The sequence below is a fragment of the Tenrec ecaudatus genome, chromosome X, assembly GCF_050624435.1.
Source record: "Tenrec ecaudatus isolate mTenEca1 chromosome X, mTenEca1.hap1, whole genome shotgun sequence".
Taxonomy (NCBI): Eukaryota; Metazoa; Chordata; class Mammalia; order Afrosoricida; family Tenrecidae; genus Tenrec; species Tenrec ecaudatus.
The window spans coordinates 78,417,128-78,433,911 of NC_134548.1; the positions used below are offsets into that span (position 1 = coordinate 78,417,128).

At 42.8% G+C, this 16,784-nt stretch overlaps 1 protein-coding gene across 4 annotated transcripts in view; it reads left to right on the top strand.

Annotated features, from left to right (window-relative positions):
- Positions 1-14,125, top strand: part of EDA (ectodysplasin A) — a 511,214-nt gene extending 497,089 nt beyond the window's left edge. Inside the window, exons 4-8 of one of the 4 annotated variants that reach the window (XM_075538230.1) lie at positions 466-645; positions 2,254-2,288; positions 3,143-3,194; positions 7,475-7,596; positions 9,528-14,125. In XM_075538230.1, coding sequence (XP_075394345.1) covers positions 466-645; positions 2,254-2,288; positions 3,143-3,194; positions 7,475-7,596; positions 9,528-9,779 — 641 coding nt within the window. In that variant the 3' untranslated portion in view covers positions 9,780-14,125. Of the gene's footprint in view, positions 1-465; positions 646-2,253; positions 2,289-3,142; positions 3,195-7,465; positions 7,597-9,527 lie in introns of all 4 variants that reach the window. The other 3 variants (XM_075538231.1, XM_075538228.1, XM_075538229.1) reach the window with 3 other exon arrangements.
- Positions 14,126-16,784: the final 2,659 nt, after the last annotated feature.

Consider the following 16,784-nt stretch of genomic DNA (forward strand, 5'->3'; position numbering starts at 1 on the left):
GACCAGTAAGCTTGGGCTCTTATGATTTAGGGTTTTATTTCACATTTTTGTCCCACTCTATTCAAGATATTTTAGTGTGATTCTTTTCAAAGCAGTTGGTAGTGGTATCTGGGCACCATCTAGTTCTTCTATAAATATTTTCTCCACTGGGTAATGGAGCACAAAAACATCAGGGTCATGGCAACTGATGTTTTTGTGCTCCATTACCCAGTGGAGAAAATATTTCCACATGTCTTTCGATTTGAATCATTTTTCTTTTCTCTGTATGAGGAGAGCACCGTTGATGCCTGCTTATAAGCTTTTAAAATGCCAGTTGCTCTCATCAAAATAGGATGTAGAACATTGTCTTTATAAACTACATTATGCCAATTGACGTTGGTGTCCCCCAATTATGGTCCTCATCCCCAGGCCCAGAGACTCATTTCCCCAAGGTGTTTGACTATAACCCTGAACCTTGCTTTTTAGGAAAGAAGACGGGACCTCCTGGTCCCAATGGCCCTCCAGGACCTCCAGGACCTCCAGGACCTCAGGGACCCCCGGGAATTCCAGGGATCCCTGGAATTCCAGGAACAACTGTTATGGGACCACCTGGTCCTCCTGGTCCCCCTGGTCCTCAAGGACCCCCTGGACTCCAGGGGCCTTCTGGTGAGTTTCTCTGTCTTTTCACTGATCTAGGTTCCTTCCATGTGTTTTAGTAGAACAGGCATGTATAATCCTGAAAACCATTTCAAATGAAAGTTATAGCATTGGTGTGAATGTATCCTAGCCCAGTGGAGAGCTGTAAATTGAACAAACCAGTATATCCTGCCTTCTCTCATTTTTTGTCCTTGTCCCATCTTATCCCTTCCATCACACCTTCTCCCTCACTTTAGACTTCCCTGTGTATACATAATAGTAAACTCATATGAACTAGACACAGAGGCTCTGAGGACTAATTGGAGTTCTCAAGGAATATGGGCTTGGTCTGCTCTGATTCTTAGTATCTAACTCCACATGCTGATGTTTGCATGGAAATGTATTGTTGGGATGAATGTTGGGAACTGGACAAAATGACAAGCCCTAGAACCATTTTATCCCACTAATTCTGAAGTACTTTTCTATAGGATAAGATAAGGAGTCATTAATTTGGAAAGTTGGAAATTTATGAGCCACTCGGCCTTTGCATGAAGCAAACCGAGGTGCCAAGACTGTGCTGTCCAGGATCCAAATGTTTCTTGCACTAAATCTTAATCCCCACCACACTGCCCATTCATATGCCATTTAACCCCTTCATATATTTTCCCTTGATCCCAGAATGGCATCCAACAGATAAGAAGGCAAATTTAAACATGTCTAATTGGAGTTGGCAGGAGTCAAACTACTCGGACTTCTGTCAGTTGTATCTTTCCACTTGCTGCAGTTCTGATGTGAGGCTTTAAAGAAATGGGCTCTTTACAGTTCATCTCTTTAGACCCAATAATATTGTAGCAGAACTCAACTTTAGTTCAAACAGGGCTTATCCATCTCACCATGGTCTTTGGCATAACAAATGGAATTAGGAGTTTTATTCATCGGTCATTTCTATTTCCCACACTGAGTACTTTCTATGTGCAAGAGATATCTGTTTGCTCCCTGTTCTCATAGAGTTTATATGCTAGAGGAGAAGAGAAAATTTTAAAAACAAGGTCATTACCTTGTTTGGTAATTGGCTTTATGAAGAAAATCAATTAAAAGAGAGCTAAAGGCTAACAGCAGGGTGGTAGAGAAGCAAAAACCACTTTTTTCCCCCCAGAAAAAAACCACCAACATTGAGTTGATTCTGACTCATAGGATTTCTGCACTTGTAAATCTTTACATGAGCAGATAGCCTCATCGTTCCACCACATGGTGGCTGATAGCTTTCAACCACCAACCTTGTGCTTAAAAATCCAACACTTACCGGGCAGTGTCACCAGGGCTCCCCAGGGACTTGTGGAAATAAGAATGCCATCTCATCTGTCTCCATGTGCGCCTAGTGGGTTTTGGCTTGGGCCAGCATTGGCAAATGACCTGTTTCCCAATTGGCTGGATCCACTAAAGAGATAAGTCAGGAAAGAAAGAGTGTCTTCTAACTAACCCCTCTGTTGCTCTCTATCCTCTTGTACTTTCTTAACTGGAGAGTAAGTTCAAATAGGCTGGTTGTAGTGAGCAAGGTTCACTGGCGCTGGTGGCCTAGGTGGAGAGTAAGGGGAATTAAAAAAGCCTGTGCTCTGATTGTCCTGTCCTGTTTTGCAGGTGCTGCTGATAAAGCTGGAACAAGAGAAAACCAGGTTGGCTGGAGATTGCTTTCTTCTTGGGGAAGAAGGAAGGCTATAGGCTATTAAATTGACTGAGACCTTAGTTTGTAAGAACACCCTGTAATTTCTGAAACTTTCCACAGTTTCCTCCCATCTGTAGGACTAGAAACGTTTGCTCCAGGGCCCACCTTCAGCTAAAGGAATTGAACCTTTCTAAAACCATTTTTATTGACACCATAAGACATAGAGGGTCATAATATCCCAGCTCAACCGGCAGTTGAAACTAGTTGCCAGACAGGCCTATTCACCTAGACTTTCAACTCCCCTGCCATCACAAAAACCTTTTCAGCACTCCGGCCACCTGCAATCTGGAGCTTAGATGCTTGAAAGTATGTCCTTGAAAAAGAACCACCCAGCCCCAGTCAAGCCTAGTCTGAGCTTCTCCCTTAATAGCCTGGAGGGCTCCTAGTCTTTGAGCTTCCTCATTTGTCTTTATTGGCAGGTTCTTTTGCTTAACCTTCTCTCCTCCCAGTGAGAAATCTACACAGCTGCATGGCGCTTAATGGTTTGTAGGGAAATTTTTATATCCATCACCTCATTTGATCTTCAAACATGTCAGTGAGGGAAGCCAAGCGTAGATTCTTCTGCTCCCCATTTTCCAGTTAGGGAAATAACACCTGGGCATTATATTTGGCTAAATAGCTAAGAAGTGGTAGAGCTACAAAATCATATTACCGTCTAATAGAAATGTGCTCACTGGCAAGAGAGAGGGATCAGAATCTGGATTCAAAAGAAGGCTTGAAATCAGAAATGGAAACCTGAGAACCTGCAGTGAAGCAACACCCATTATTCACAGTGACCATTCTCTGTCCTTCTCATTCTCCCAGCCAGCGGTGGTGCATCTACAGGGCCAAGGGTCAGCAATCCAAGTCAAGAATGGTAAGAATCAAAATAGGCTTTCTCCCTAAGAAGAACTCCTCTCTCACGTTCAATCTCTAAATAATCTAAACAACGTCTCTAAATAATCTAAATAAACTTCCGAGCCCCTGAGGTACCTCTGGCATAACGGGCCATTCACTACTCCATATTGCCCTCTGCTGGCTGTCCTGAGTATTTGCCTGCACCAAAGCCAACACCCAAATTGTATTTAGAATCTTGATGATGAAGCTGGACGGAACTTGAGAGATCATGTAGCCTAAGAGTTGGGAACGAGAACGCTTATATCAGTCGCCATGAAATATTTATAGTTTAATAATATTTTCACAATCTAAATTAGATAAAAAGTTACATACAATTACATTATTCTTGTGTGATGGGTCTACACAGAAAATGGAGAAGGGATTCTTCTCTCTAGGGTTGGAGTATGTTAGAACTTCTGTAACCAACCCTATGGCAGTAAGTAGTAGTAATGTCTATCAAACGGGGAAAAGGTTTAATAAGGTTCAGAAATACTGCTTTATTGTAATCCTTTCATTTAAAGAGAGTCCTGATGGTATGGTTGTTATGCATTGGGCTGCGAATGGCAAGGTCAGCAGTTGGACACCACCAGCCAGCACGAAGAGAAAAATATGAGATTTTTTACTCCTATAAAGAGTCCCAGTCTCAGAAACTCACAGGGGCAGTTCTACCTTGTCTTACAAAAGTCACTATGAGTCAGAATTGACTCGATGATAGTAAGTTTGGCTTTCTTTATTTACAAGATTGGGAAACAGAGAGGTTGAATAAACTGTACTGCCTTGTACTGCCTTGTACAAGTATTTGCATGGTACTTCACTCTTCAACATGCTTTGTTTGTATTTCCTTTGATCCTCACAACCACTCTATGAGGTAGGTATTACTTCCTCTTAATGAAACAAAAACGGGAGCTCACAGAGGTTAACATGTCTAAGAATGCATTGTTGGTTAAACGGCAGAGCTAGGATTGAAAAACAATGCTTGCTCTTCCCAATGCACTGTGCTACTTCAGTGATATGTATATACTCTTCACTGAATGATTAGGTTTGTTTTCCTTCTCAAAGAGACTTAAACATTAATTAAAGAATAGAATTTTGAAATAATATCCACTCCCAAGGATAAACAAAACCTAAAATCCATAACCCCCCCCCAAACCTTGAAAATCAGCGATCAAACCAACATGTAAGATGCTTACCAGCTTTGGAACTGGAAGAAGGGACTGTGAATGTAGATGTAGTCAAAGAAACCTACCACGATAGGCTAGCTTCTAAGACCCCAGTCAGAGCTACACTGGCTTTTTTTGGATTTCTCTAGTGATTGTGCGGAGTTACTCATTTTCTACTCCTGTGGAGATTTCCAGTCTTAGGAAACTCACAGGGGCAGTTCTACTCTGTCCTATAAGGTCACTATGAATCTGAATTGACTTGATGGCAGTCTGTTTGAGTTTTTATTCTCCTGACTGATACCTGGAGGCCTGACTAATGGCTGCAGAAACGTAAATAGGAACAGAATAGCACCAAAACCCAAGAGTCCTGCTGAGGCCAGGTGCCATGTGCTTCAGGGAATCGGGTGGGCCATGATCACAATCTGTCCAGGGAGGACGGGAAATAGATTTGTTTGGATATATGGAGGGTGGCTTCAAGATGTATTCTGTGCCAGCAACTGCTGATTTTGCCACCATGTCCACATAACAAGATTGCTTCCCATTTCTCTGAGTCAATCCCTATTAGTAGCCTGGACTGACCCTTTTAGGTCCACAAGAAACAAAAGTGGGACAACAGAAAATTGGGTGGAGGGAGACACTGGACAGTGTAAGATATGAAAATAACAATTTATATATTATCACAGGCTCATGAGGGGGGCGGGGAGGGAGGGGGAAATGAGGAGCTGATACCGAGGGCTTAAGTGGAGAGCAAATGTTTTGAGAATGGTGAAGGCAACAAATGTACAAATGTGCTCGACACAACTTATGTATGTATGGATTGTGATAGGAGTGGTATGATTCCCCAATAAATGCTTAACGAAAAGAAAGAAAAGTGAGGGAATCGGATAGGAGAATGTCACACAAAGCAGTCCATAGTAGTATGGGATCTAGCACATCCCCTCCTGACTCCTACCCCATCTATATATAATATCCAGGAAAGATGGTCACCTGTTCCAGAAGGCCTTGTTCCCCCTACCTCCTGAAACTGGCCATGTATGGACATTCAAGACATAATTCCCTGGATCACAAAAGGATGATTTAGAGGGGAAAAGGCCCTATATGCTTACTTTCTTCTCTCTTTGTGGGAAAAATACATCCCTCTCCCTTCTGGGTAGAAAAGGAAATCTCTCCCTCCACCCACCCCCCAATACACACACACACACAGTGGCCTTGTGCATGATGGCCCCCACCATCTAGCCAAGGAAGTATGAGCCCCTCCACCCTTGACTAGTGTGGGGATAAGAAACAAATGCTTTGCCAAGTGTGTCTCAGCTTCTAGACACCCTTCCCTCTCCCCATGGATGTTTCTAGTGTGTCTTTGCCGTCTAGTCCCCAATCTCATAAGAATCCCTCCCAAGTATCCGTCTCAAGAGATCCCTCTCACAAAGATCCTTCGGGACAAGTGCCTTGTCCCCGGTAAGCACTCATTCTGGCTGCTACAGAATTTAAATCATCTCTGATCCCTAAGTTTCTTCAAATAGACAGTTTATTGTGCTGAGTAGTTTTACTGGGGGCCTAGGAAAGCTTTCCATAAAGGAGTGGATATGGAGAAACCATGAAAAGGAATCTCATAAAGCAAAAGAAAAAATATCCATGAACCTATGAGACAGGAAAGAAATTGAGGAGCTACAGCTGGGAAAGTAAAATTTACTAAGAGCTAGTCTAGCACTCAGTGTCTGAATTTTGCTTGTTCAAGGCCTTAGAACTTCCGCTTCCCATGTCAAAAAAAATCTGGCTAGAAGATGTTGGCTAAAGACTCTTACAGAAGGGAATGGTCAGGAAATGAGAGGGGACAACTGACAGGTAAACAAACCCCAGGAGGCCTGAGGCAGCCCTCCTAGCAGCTGCTTTACAAACAAAAAACCGTCCCTGCTTGCAAATGTGATTTATTTTTTTTAGTATTGATATATAATTAACATTTCATACAATAATTCAACATAGTCAATAGAGTTGCGCAATCATCACCACAATGAATTTTAGAACATTTTCTTCTTTCTTGTACTCGATGTTTGTTCCCCATTTTCCCTTAACCTCCCCTGCCACTGTCCCTAGGAAACTATTAATCCAGTTACTGTCCCCCATTGATTTCCCAGTCCTGGATTTCATATTTAAAAACCCTATAAAATTTAAACAACAACAACAACAACAACAAAATCTAACAAAGATAAAATAAAGCACAAAAACCCTCAATTGGAAAGAAAGCAGAACAATTTTAAATTGAACGATTTTTAAGTGTGTCAAAAGGAAGGTAAAACGATAAGGTGTTGCATTTTAACCCAACGGCATCCGCAATCATCCACTTTACAATGCACACTGGATGATAACACGGTTATTCCCATCTCTGGGCAGAGGGCCTTAATCCACATGGGGCCCTGCAAATAGAGTTTGATCTTTGACTGTCATCCATAGCCTTTGCAAACCAGGCATTCAGAATTATTTCTAATACCATTCTCTCCTCCGGGTTTGGACTCTATTATTTACAATCTTTGGATCAGCAGGCTGCTATAATTCCTCAAGGGGGATTTAGCCGATGTATCACTTGGGTGACTGCTTTGTTAAGACTCCACATGCTATGCCTTCTGATAGCCAGAAACCATTTGATTAGTGTTTTCTTTTAAAAAAAACTATTTTTATTGTCATATAATTTACAAATCATAAATTTAATTGTTCAATTATATTGAGATGAGTTGTATAATCACCAAAATAATCAATTTCAAAACATACTCTTCTTTCTGGTAATCATTGTAGATGCTTAACTTCTTCCAACCTACCCTACCATGCCCCTAGGATATTATTAATTCGGTTACTGTCTCCGTAAGTAACAATAACTAAATAAAACAGAGGAAAACCTCAATCTAAGAGAAAGTAGAAAATATTAAAAACTGGAACAACTGTAAAATGAGTCAAAAGGGAGATCAAATGATAAGATGTTATGATTTAATCCAGTTGCTGTTGGGATAAGGTGGAAGTTAAATACTGTTTGCTATTTCTTACTTCTATGACCCAGATCTTTCTGACATGTACTGAGTGATTGCCCTTCTCTCATACTGAGATCTTTCAGGTGGAGTGCTCAATGACTGGTCTCGCATCACTATGAACCCCAAGGTGTTTAAGCTACATCCCCGCAGTGGGGAGCTGGAGGTACTGGTGGACGGCACCTACTTCGTCTATAGTCAGGTAGAAGTGAGTACGGTCTTAGGCCTAACTCTTCTTATGTCCAGGATGTAGATCCCATGCGGGTCACATAGGGCCATTGTGGAGCCAGCCAAAATCAGCCAATAGCTAACTTCCTGCTTTGGCGGAGGATGCTGGATGGGCAGAATCACAGAGGGAGGGATTTGAAAGGGGGAAAGAGATGGTGTGGTTTCTATTATTTTCCCTAGTCAAATGTCATTGGAAAAACTGAAAAGAAGCCCCTCTCGTACATTGTTCTGGGTGGGTTCCTCCTTGTTTCCCTGCCTAAGCTGTTTGAGTTTTACTCCCAAGCTTGAATTTGGTCTCAGTCGATTCTTTGAAAGTCAGTTCCAGGCTGGCTCAGAAACCCTCCCCACAGCATTGCTACCTGGGATATAATAATGTGTAGTGCTTCTGCAACTTTCTCTCCAACGCAAAAGATTTGTCTTTCTGTCCTCCCATTTTCTTTTCTGTCTCTCCACTACTTTCTCTTTTCTACTGTCACTGCCCAGCCCTTTTTTTCATGCCTGGGACTGACTCCCCAGGTCTGTCCCTAGCTATTTGCCTCCACTGAGGTGGTTCCTCAGAGCCAGAAGTAAATGGGCCTTGATGTTGAGTCTTTTGTGAGGCAGGCAGCAAGCCGGTAATGGTGAGGACTGCAAAGCCAGCCGATGGGTCTCATAGGACAGAGAAGGTGGGCTAACAAGTATTTGCATCCTGACATAGTTTGGGTCCTAACTCAAGATATTATATGGCACCTGAATACTCTGCTCCCTTCTGAAAAGCCTGTGGAGGTGGTGGCTTTTTATAAAGTGGTTTAAGGTGGGGCCTGAAGATCCATAACCCCAGAGAACAAGTGGTAAATTCCCAACAGCTAAACTCTATTTGGCCTATGATGGGGAGGGGAGGGCCATCAAAGCTTAATAAGAGTTGAGAAGAACAGAAAAATTCATTTTCTGAATCTCAAAGATAATTAAGAGTGGCTTCAGGAGCATGGAGGATTACACATTGGGTAAACTCAAGGTCAGCAGTTTGAATCCATCAGCTGAGCTGTTGTTTGGGGACAAGATGAGACAGTCTACTCCTTTGAAGATTTACAGTCTAGCAAACCCAGAGGGGCAGTTCTACTCTGTCATGTAGAATTATTATAAGTCAGAATTGACTCAATGGCAGTGAGGTTTGTGTTTGGTTTTTTTATTTTAGTTTTCAATCTATAGACAACGTGCAGGTGAGAAAAATCCCCATGAGGCTATTGAGCATACTGGGAAATAAGTATAATTAAGAATTGGGCTTCGCCCTTTAAAATTCTTTATATCATTTGGTGGATAATTCTCCACCTTCCTGTATGTGTTTTCTCAGTCATCACATAGAGGGCCAGAGGACATTGTGAAAATCTGTGAGAACAGCTCAGCTGGGCAAGACTGGAATGGGGAGGATCTAAGCTAAGCTAGAGCTAAGCTAAGTGAATTTTTCTTAAAGAGCTACAGAAATGGCAAGTTGTTAACGAGAATTCACTGAATCAATGACTCCTAAGTTTCTCCTTAAACAAAATCTCCTTGTGGTTGACTTGAAACTGGAAGTCAATGTTCATTTGTTTCTGTAGCCCTAATTGAACGCAGGATGTATACAGAGCATTGAGCTTCATGCCAGGGCTAGGCAGAGAAACAGGAAGCACAAATGGTCCCCACCCTCCCCGAGCTTATAGCAGGTGTACTGTAAGAATGGTTTGCTCAACCACTAGGATCCATGGAGATTAGAAGGGACATTGTATGTGCCTGTCATTCTGTCCTTCCCATTGACACACCCTCAAATGGGACCCCCCCCACTTCACAAAGTATACTGGCAGCTCACCTGAGAAGATCTTGTCTGTTATGATCACAGGAGGGCCCCCATGCTCTCTTTCCTCTCGCCCCAATCCCTTCTTATTGCCTCTCACCCAGGTATACTACATCAACTTCACTGACTTCGCCAGCTATGAAGTGGTGGTGGATGAGAAGCCCTTCCTTCAGTGTACTCGCAGCATCGAGACAGGCAAGACCAACTACAACACTTGTTATACAGCTGGTGTCTGCCTACTCAAAGCCCGGCAGAAGATTGCAGTCAAGATGGTGCATGCCGACATCTCAATCAATATGAGCAAGCACACCACCTTCTTTGGGGCCATTAGGCTGGGAGAGGCCCCTGCCTCCTAGATTTCCCCCTGTTCTGTCATCCCCGTGCCCCTGTCCCAGGTTTGGGAGCCTGGACTCCCAATGCCACTAAGTGCTGCTGTGGAGTGAGGTATACTGGCGTTGCAGCTACAGAGAGAAATGCCCCGTGCTATTTATTCCCCCAGTTACTTCCAGATGATAAAGCCTGCTTGACTTTCCTCTACGCCTTTGAGTTAACAGGACAATTGATGGAGCTCCAGAGCCTACATGAAGCCGGATATTTTTTGACTCCTTGTTGCCTAGCTTATGGCATGGCTCTTCCAACCTCAAAGTCCTTGTTTTCAAATGCATCCTTCGTTGCATTAAAATGAGGACCTGGGGCAGCAGACAAGAGAAAGTAAAAGTGCACTTCAGACTCTGGGATGAACATATGATCCTGGGGGTGCTGGTGCCTCAGAGGTACAAAGATAGCAAACAAAATAGCCTTCCTGGTTCCTATCTTGGTTGGGAATAGAGTAGGGAGTGAGGGGGCCGAGTGTTGCAGCTGAAAGAAGGGGGCTGGGAGAGGAAATACAGGTGCTTGTGTCCAAAGCCAAAGAGAAAACGGCCCGTGGTGAATCCTTGGCACTGGAAGCACTCATGTTGCTCTGAGTTGCAGCTTCTAAGAGGGTTCAGTGACTCTGCCCACTAAGGCTGAGAGCCATATTGAGAACAGCTTTCTGGGCTTTGGAGACAGAAAGCTTGCTCTTCCTTTGAACAATTGCAGGGAATGCCATAAACATGCCTACATCAGAACCAAAAGCCATACTTGGCTCCACATGCTTTTCACTTGTTTACAGCTCTATTCCATGCTCAGAAAAGTCTCCAATGTGCCTTCCCACTTTCCCCCCTCCCCAGCCTGGCTAGAACTCTTGACTAGTTTCTCCACAGAGCCTGACTCTGTCTGAGAAAGGTGTCTAATCTGGGACCTGTGTGTATGTGAGTCAGGCATAATCATTAGCTTACATGGGCACAGAAAGAAATTTCCATTTATAAACAACACAGATAATCATCTAGTCAATTTGTGTCTGGAAGGGAAAGAATCAGGCTGGATGATCTCCAGAAACTCCTACAAATTCTAGTATTTGCAAATCTTAATAGCCTACTAAAACTCCCAATCCCTAGACTGCTCAGGACATAAACAAGGCAGAGATTTTCTACTTGGCCTAGAAAGGGAAAAGAGTGAGGGACAGGACAAAAGTCTTATTTCTTGCTTCCAAGTTTGCTACAACCCAAATGGCTATTAACTCAGTTCTTACCTGAAAGGACAGAAGTTAATGACTCTAGCTTTGGAAAGCCACCACAAAACATAGTCACCCCAGAGTATAGTACTGCTGCCCTGGAATCCAGACTCAAGAGAATACCATTTGTGGGCATTGGGTGGAGCTCTGACCCATAGTTCCAGTCCAAAGGCATGCCCCCAACCCTAAGCTTCCCACCAGCTCAAAGGGTGGGCATCATTTCTAATGTGGTCTTTATAGGCTTATACTCTGCCTACGTCCAGCTTGGCTTCTAGGTCCAGACAAAAGCTTGGAGGGCCAGCCTTGCACAGTCTGCTGCTCTTGCTACTGAAGCATGTTTGCTTTTGAAGAGCTAGGCGATAGGTTCCTCAGGCAGCTAAATTCCACGAAGAACAACAAGTCCCTATTTCTCATCTGTGGCTTCCTTTTCTAAGCCATTACACTCTTGGCCATCAAGACTCGGTGGAAGAGATATTGGAATACGCCATCATTGTCTGCTTGCAAAGGATGAACTTGTAAGCCAAGATGAGGCAACATTTTTTTAGACAGATGTGTACCCCAGGGGTCAACAAACTGTGGGTCATGAACTCTTTCAGTATTGTACATGTGGCTCTGAAGTAAAATGGAAATTTTTTCAAGGATATTATTCAGATAGTGGTGATTTCATTTGTTTGTAAAAATATATTTATGGCTCCTGAATAATTTTTAAATTATTGTGAGGGACAGGATTGGCTCTTCCATCTCAAAACTTTGCTGACCCTGGTCTACCCCAATTCCTATCACGTACCTTGGATAGCCCCCAGTTGTAGCGAGAATTGATGAGAACCTTTCCCTAAGGTTGAAAAGTACTTCATCTCTATTATTCCTTTGAAGAAGGTAGGACAGATATTATAAATCCCATTGTTTCAGAGAGGTAAACTGATTTGACCAAGATTTTCTCTAATTTCAGTCACAGACCTGGAGCTTAAGTCAGATCTGACTCTAAAGATAGTACTATTCCATCATACCACAGCATTGTGTTGAATTTGGGGTTCTAGAGAGATCCAATAACATAATGTGAAGTCAAAATCCTTGAATTCAACAGAGAAACCCAGATATGCTTATTCTCATTCCTTGATGGATAGACCTGTTCTCTTGATTCCCATGAGCTCTGTAGCAAAAGATGATTGGGATATTTCTTTGTAAATGACCATCATCCTTCATGTCCTTGGACAGAAGGATCTTCTTGCATCACTCCCAAACATCAGGCTTCCAAATCAGTTACTTTCAAGTTGATTCCAATTCACAGCAACCCGCTGTGTATCAGAATAGACTGATGTTTCATATGGTTTAGAATGATGGTTTGTTTTTTTTTTCTGAAATAGATCACCAGGCTATTCTTCTGTAATACCTCAGGGTGGACTCAAATTACCAACCTTTTGGTAAGCAGCCATGCACATCAACCATGTGCATCATCCAGGCTTCTAATAGCACCAAAACATGTATCCCTCACGCTTTTTCACTCATCCAAGAAACCAACAGTTCATCTGCTGCTGTAGAAAGGTCCTCTGCTGATTGCCTTACAGACAAGTTTCAAGAAGCTCGCCCATTTCACACAGCTACTAAATGGTTTGTTTATCACTTTGAACACCCTGCAGAGACCTTTTTACTGCCAGCATCTCTCAGGGATAAAAGGAAGACATGAGAGAGGACTGGGCCTAAAGCCAAATGATGTGGGAAAGAAAAGCCTTCTTGATGGTGTCCCTAATGGACATTCTGACAACTGTCGTATTCTCCCGATATGAAGGAGAGTATGAACGAAATAAGATTCCCCAAGAATCATTAGCCACTCAGAACCCTCAAAAGGAACCCTAGAGGGAAGGGTGTTGCTGGTGGAAGCAAGGAGGTAGATGGGGAGTCCTGATGCAGCAAAGGTATTGGTAAAGTGGTAAAGCGATTTACTGATAGGAAAATGTAGAAATAGATGTACAGTGTGGAATTATGCTGGCAGGAGTGTACTAGAGAATCAAAGCTAGCATAGAAAATGAGACCAGGACACATGAGAGCAAGCAAAGTACAGAGATTTGAAGGGGGATTAAGCAGCACCTCTTTGCCAGCTTCTTGGGCTACAACAGCCAAAACTGGCACAAATGGCAAACACAAGGACTGCTTGGCAAGAGGATCCCTGAGAATATGCAGTATATGCCTTATTTCCCTTTTCATTAATCCTGAACCAAATTTCTTTCCCTGAGCAGGAAAGGACTGAGGGCCTTGGAAGTGGACAAAGACTGATCCATATGTGGGTACATGTACTTATACAACGTCTGGTGGATGCAAATAGATTCAGAGAAATTCAGAGCTGGAAAGGCCATCAGAGAGAATCTAGCCAGTGGTTCTCAACCTGTGGGTCACAACCTCTTTTGGGGTCAAATGACCCTTTCATAGGGGTCACCTGATTCATAACAGTAGCAAAATTACAGTTATGAAGTAGCAATGAAAATAATGTTATGGTTGGGGGGGTCACCCCAACATGAGGAACTGTATTAAAAGGTCGCAGCATTAGGAAGGTTGAGAACCACTGATCTAGACCAACTTACATTTTATCTCATGTGGAATTCTACTTTTCTACTCGTATGAAAACTTAAGTCCAGGGAGGAAAAGTGACCTATCCAAGGTATTAAATAAACAAGCTTGATCAAGTGCCTGGTCCTTCTGTCTCTATAGAGTGCAGGATAGGGTAGTTCCTGTCCACAGAAACCTACTTCTCTCTTCTACCTGCAAGCTCAAGGCTGAAACTGAAGTATGTAGACCCCTCTGGTGTTGCCCGTGGCCCCATCCCTGCCTGGAGGCTCCCTAAAGCTGCATTAACACAAAGAAGAAATCTGACTTAAACATTTTTTAATCCATTTCAGAGCTCTCTCCAGAAAGTATTAAGGGGTATCATTTCTCCACTCCAGAAGCTTTTAGCTTGCATAGAGGGTGGTCTTTGTTGTAAGAATGGCCCAGAGCAGGCCCAGTGCTGCTTTGGGGGGTCAGCATCCAGTGTGATATACTGTGTATATAAACTATATATAATGTATATAAAATGTGATGTAAGTTTGTGTAAATTAAGGGTTTATTCTTTGCAAATAAAGCTTTTCCCCTTGTTCTTGAAATTGGTTTGAGCACTTCCTACATACTATTTCTTCATAAGTGACATCATACATGGCCTAAGAGTCAAGGTGCCCATTTCTGAGGGAATAGCAGAAGAAAAGTAGCCTGGATCTCCTACCAGAGCACCCACATCTTCCCTGTGCCCCATCCCCACCACCTTGGACCTTCTATAAGTGCATGCTAGAAGTCCTGCTAAGAGAACATGTTGCTGGTGCAGAGACACACAACATGAAGTCACCCTCTGCTTGAGACTGTGATCTGTATCACAGGTATGTCAGGCCTGGGCCCCAAACAGTATGGATAGATATAGCCTCTAGTTCCTCAATAAGGTTTCATTCCATTTTTCAGATGAGGAAATCAATGCTCAAAGAATTTAAGTATTTTATTCAAGATTACAGAATGTGTCATACTGTTCTGATTCCAAATTCAGTTGGCTCTCCACCACAATACATGGAGAAGCCATGTGGAGACTGGCAAAAAGAAGAGGATCACAGAAAGATTAGGAAGACGAGAAGACCTAGATGCAGCTGAGGTCTTAGAGAGTTCAAGACACTGTAAACAACCCTGCCGTCTTTGATCTCATCGTATAGGTGATGAATTTGGCACTTATGCAGCAATGTGCCTGTGATAAATCTGAAATAACCAAGTGGGCATGGCCTGTGTGTTAGAGCTCAAGCTGCTCCTCTGACTGCCTTAGGTGAGAAGCAGGATGTTTTCTTAAAGAAAAACAGCCACCGGAAACCTGAAAACCATTTAAAAACACTTTATAAGAGCTCAGAAAATATCATCTCTGGCAAAAGGGAATAACAGAGACAACAGAAAAGTCGAAAAAGTTCCCTGACTCATTATTTGGGGCAGGTTCCCAGGGAAGATCCAGCAGATCACACTGTGGTGAGCACATAAAATGTTCTCGATTGACAAGTTTTTCTAAACTCACAAGTTTGGCACGGGTAAATACCTGAGAGCACATGCCATCCACCCAAGAGGAAGGGAACAATGGGGCGTAGACCAAATTCTATAACCTTTGGCTGCCAGCAACTGTTGGGCCATGAGACGGAGAGACTCGCTGTTTTAAATGAGTTCTTTATGGTTGGTTATTTGAAGCTAGACTCTTCCCTTGCACCCTTACCAGAGCGTCTGAATAGCTGTAAAAAGAGCAGAGTTATAGAGCCAAACATGTACAGACAAGTTACTGAGGAAGATACCACCAGTATCCTGGAGAGCAAATTAGTTCTTATTCTGACCCATACTATTAGAGCTTTATGAGGTGTGTTAGTCTGGGTAGACTGGAGAAACAAATTCAGAGACACTCAAGTGTATAAGAAAGAGCTTTATAAACAAGAGCAATTGAATACTGATAAAACATCCTGGCCCAGTCCAAATCAGATCTATAAGTGATATTTGCCCATATGTCCGATACTAATCCATAAGTTCCTCTTTAGACTCATGCAGCCATGTAATGACACCAAGTGCAGGATGATCACAGGCTTGTGGATCCAGTGGTGGTGTAAGCATCTCAGTGCTGGTGTGGATCTCCACATGGCTCCTCCAGCTCCAGAGTCCTGGCTGTATCAGCGTCACTCTATCAGACTCGTCTTCAGTAATGTCTTGTAGGTAATATGTGTGTATCCCACCTCCAGCAAGCTATTTATCTTCTTAGCGCCTCCAAATGAGGTCATCAAGATGCTACCTGATTGACAGGCTAAACTCCACCCCTTCACTCTTAAGTGTCAAATTGACAACATTATGTAACTACCACATGAGTTTAAAAACTAAGTGTAGATTAAAGGATAACAGGAGGTATTTATTATTTAAACTTTCCAAGGACTACTGACTAGATCTTACACGCTAAACCTTCTTTTAAAATGAGTTGCCATGAAGTTTAGGGCATTATTCAAGGACAGGAAATGGGCAAAATTGTGGAAAGAAAATAATGCTGTATAGCTTTCTAGTTTACCAAGTTCAATCACATTCGATATCATTTCATTTTCACTACAGCCTTTGAAGTAAGCTGGATAAGGGGTTTTTTTTGTCATATTTTATATAGAAGAAAACTGGGGGTTAGTAGTAATTGATTGTCCAAAGTCACATGGCTGAAACCCACTGGATCTCAGAAAACCTGCAAGACTTTGTGTCAGGAGATGGGATTGTTTGACAGAGAAGACAAGACAAGTCCTGGAGCCCTTAACACAGATTAGTTGGGACACAAGCAGTATCAGAAGATGGTATTTTTTATTGTACTTATTCTTTTCCTCAAAAACTGGTGCTGAATGAACAGGAGTGAGTGAGCCTTCAGAGCACTTCTCACCTAAGCCTATCCCTGCACCTTGGGTCTATCTCCCAAGACTTTTAGTTCCTTGGAACAAACAGAGAAGAGCTGGAAGAAAGTAAGAGATGAAGGGGAAGGGAGGGGACTACAGAAAACAACCAAGCAGACAGCCCCTCTCCATCTTGAAGCCTGGCCAAGTTAGTTTTCTCCTGTAGATTCACCAGCTCCATAGCTTCCGGCCAGTCTCAGAGGTGGCTGGGGATGTCTGCCAAACCATTGCCAGCTCCTGGGTCTCTGATATGCCAAATGTGGTTTAATGCAGGTCAGATGGCATATTATGTAGAGCGTAAATATGAAGCATGTGCT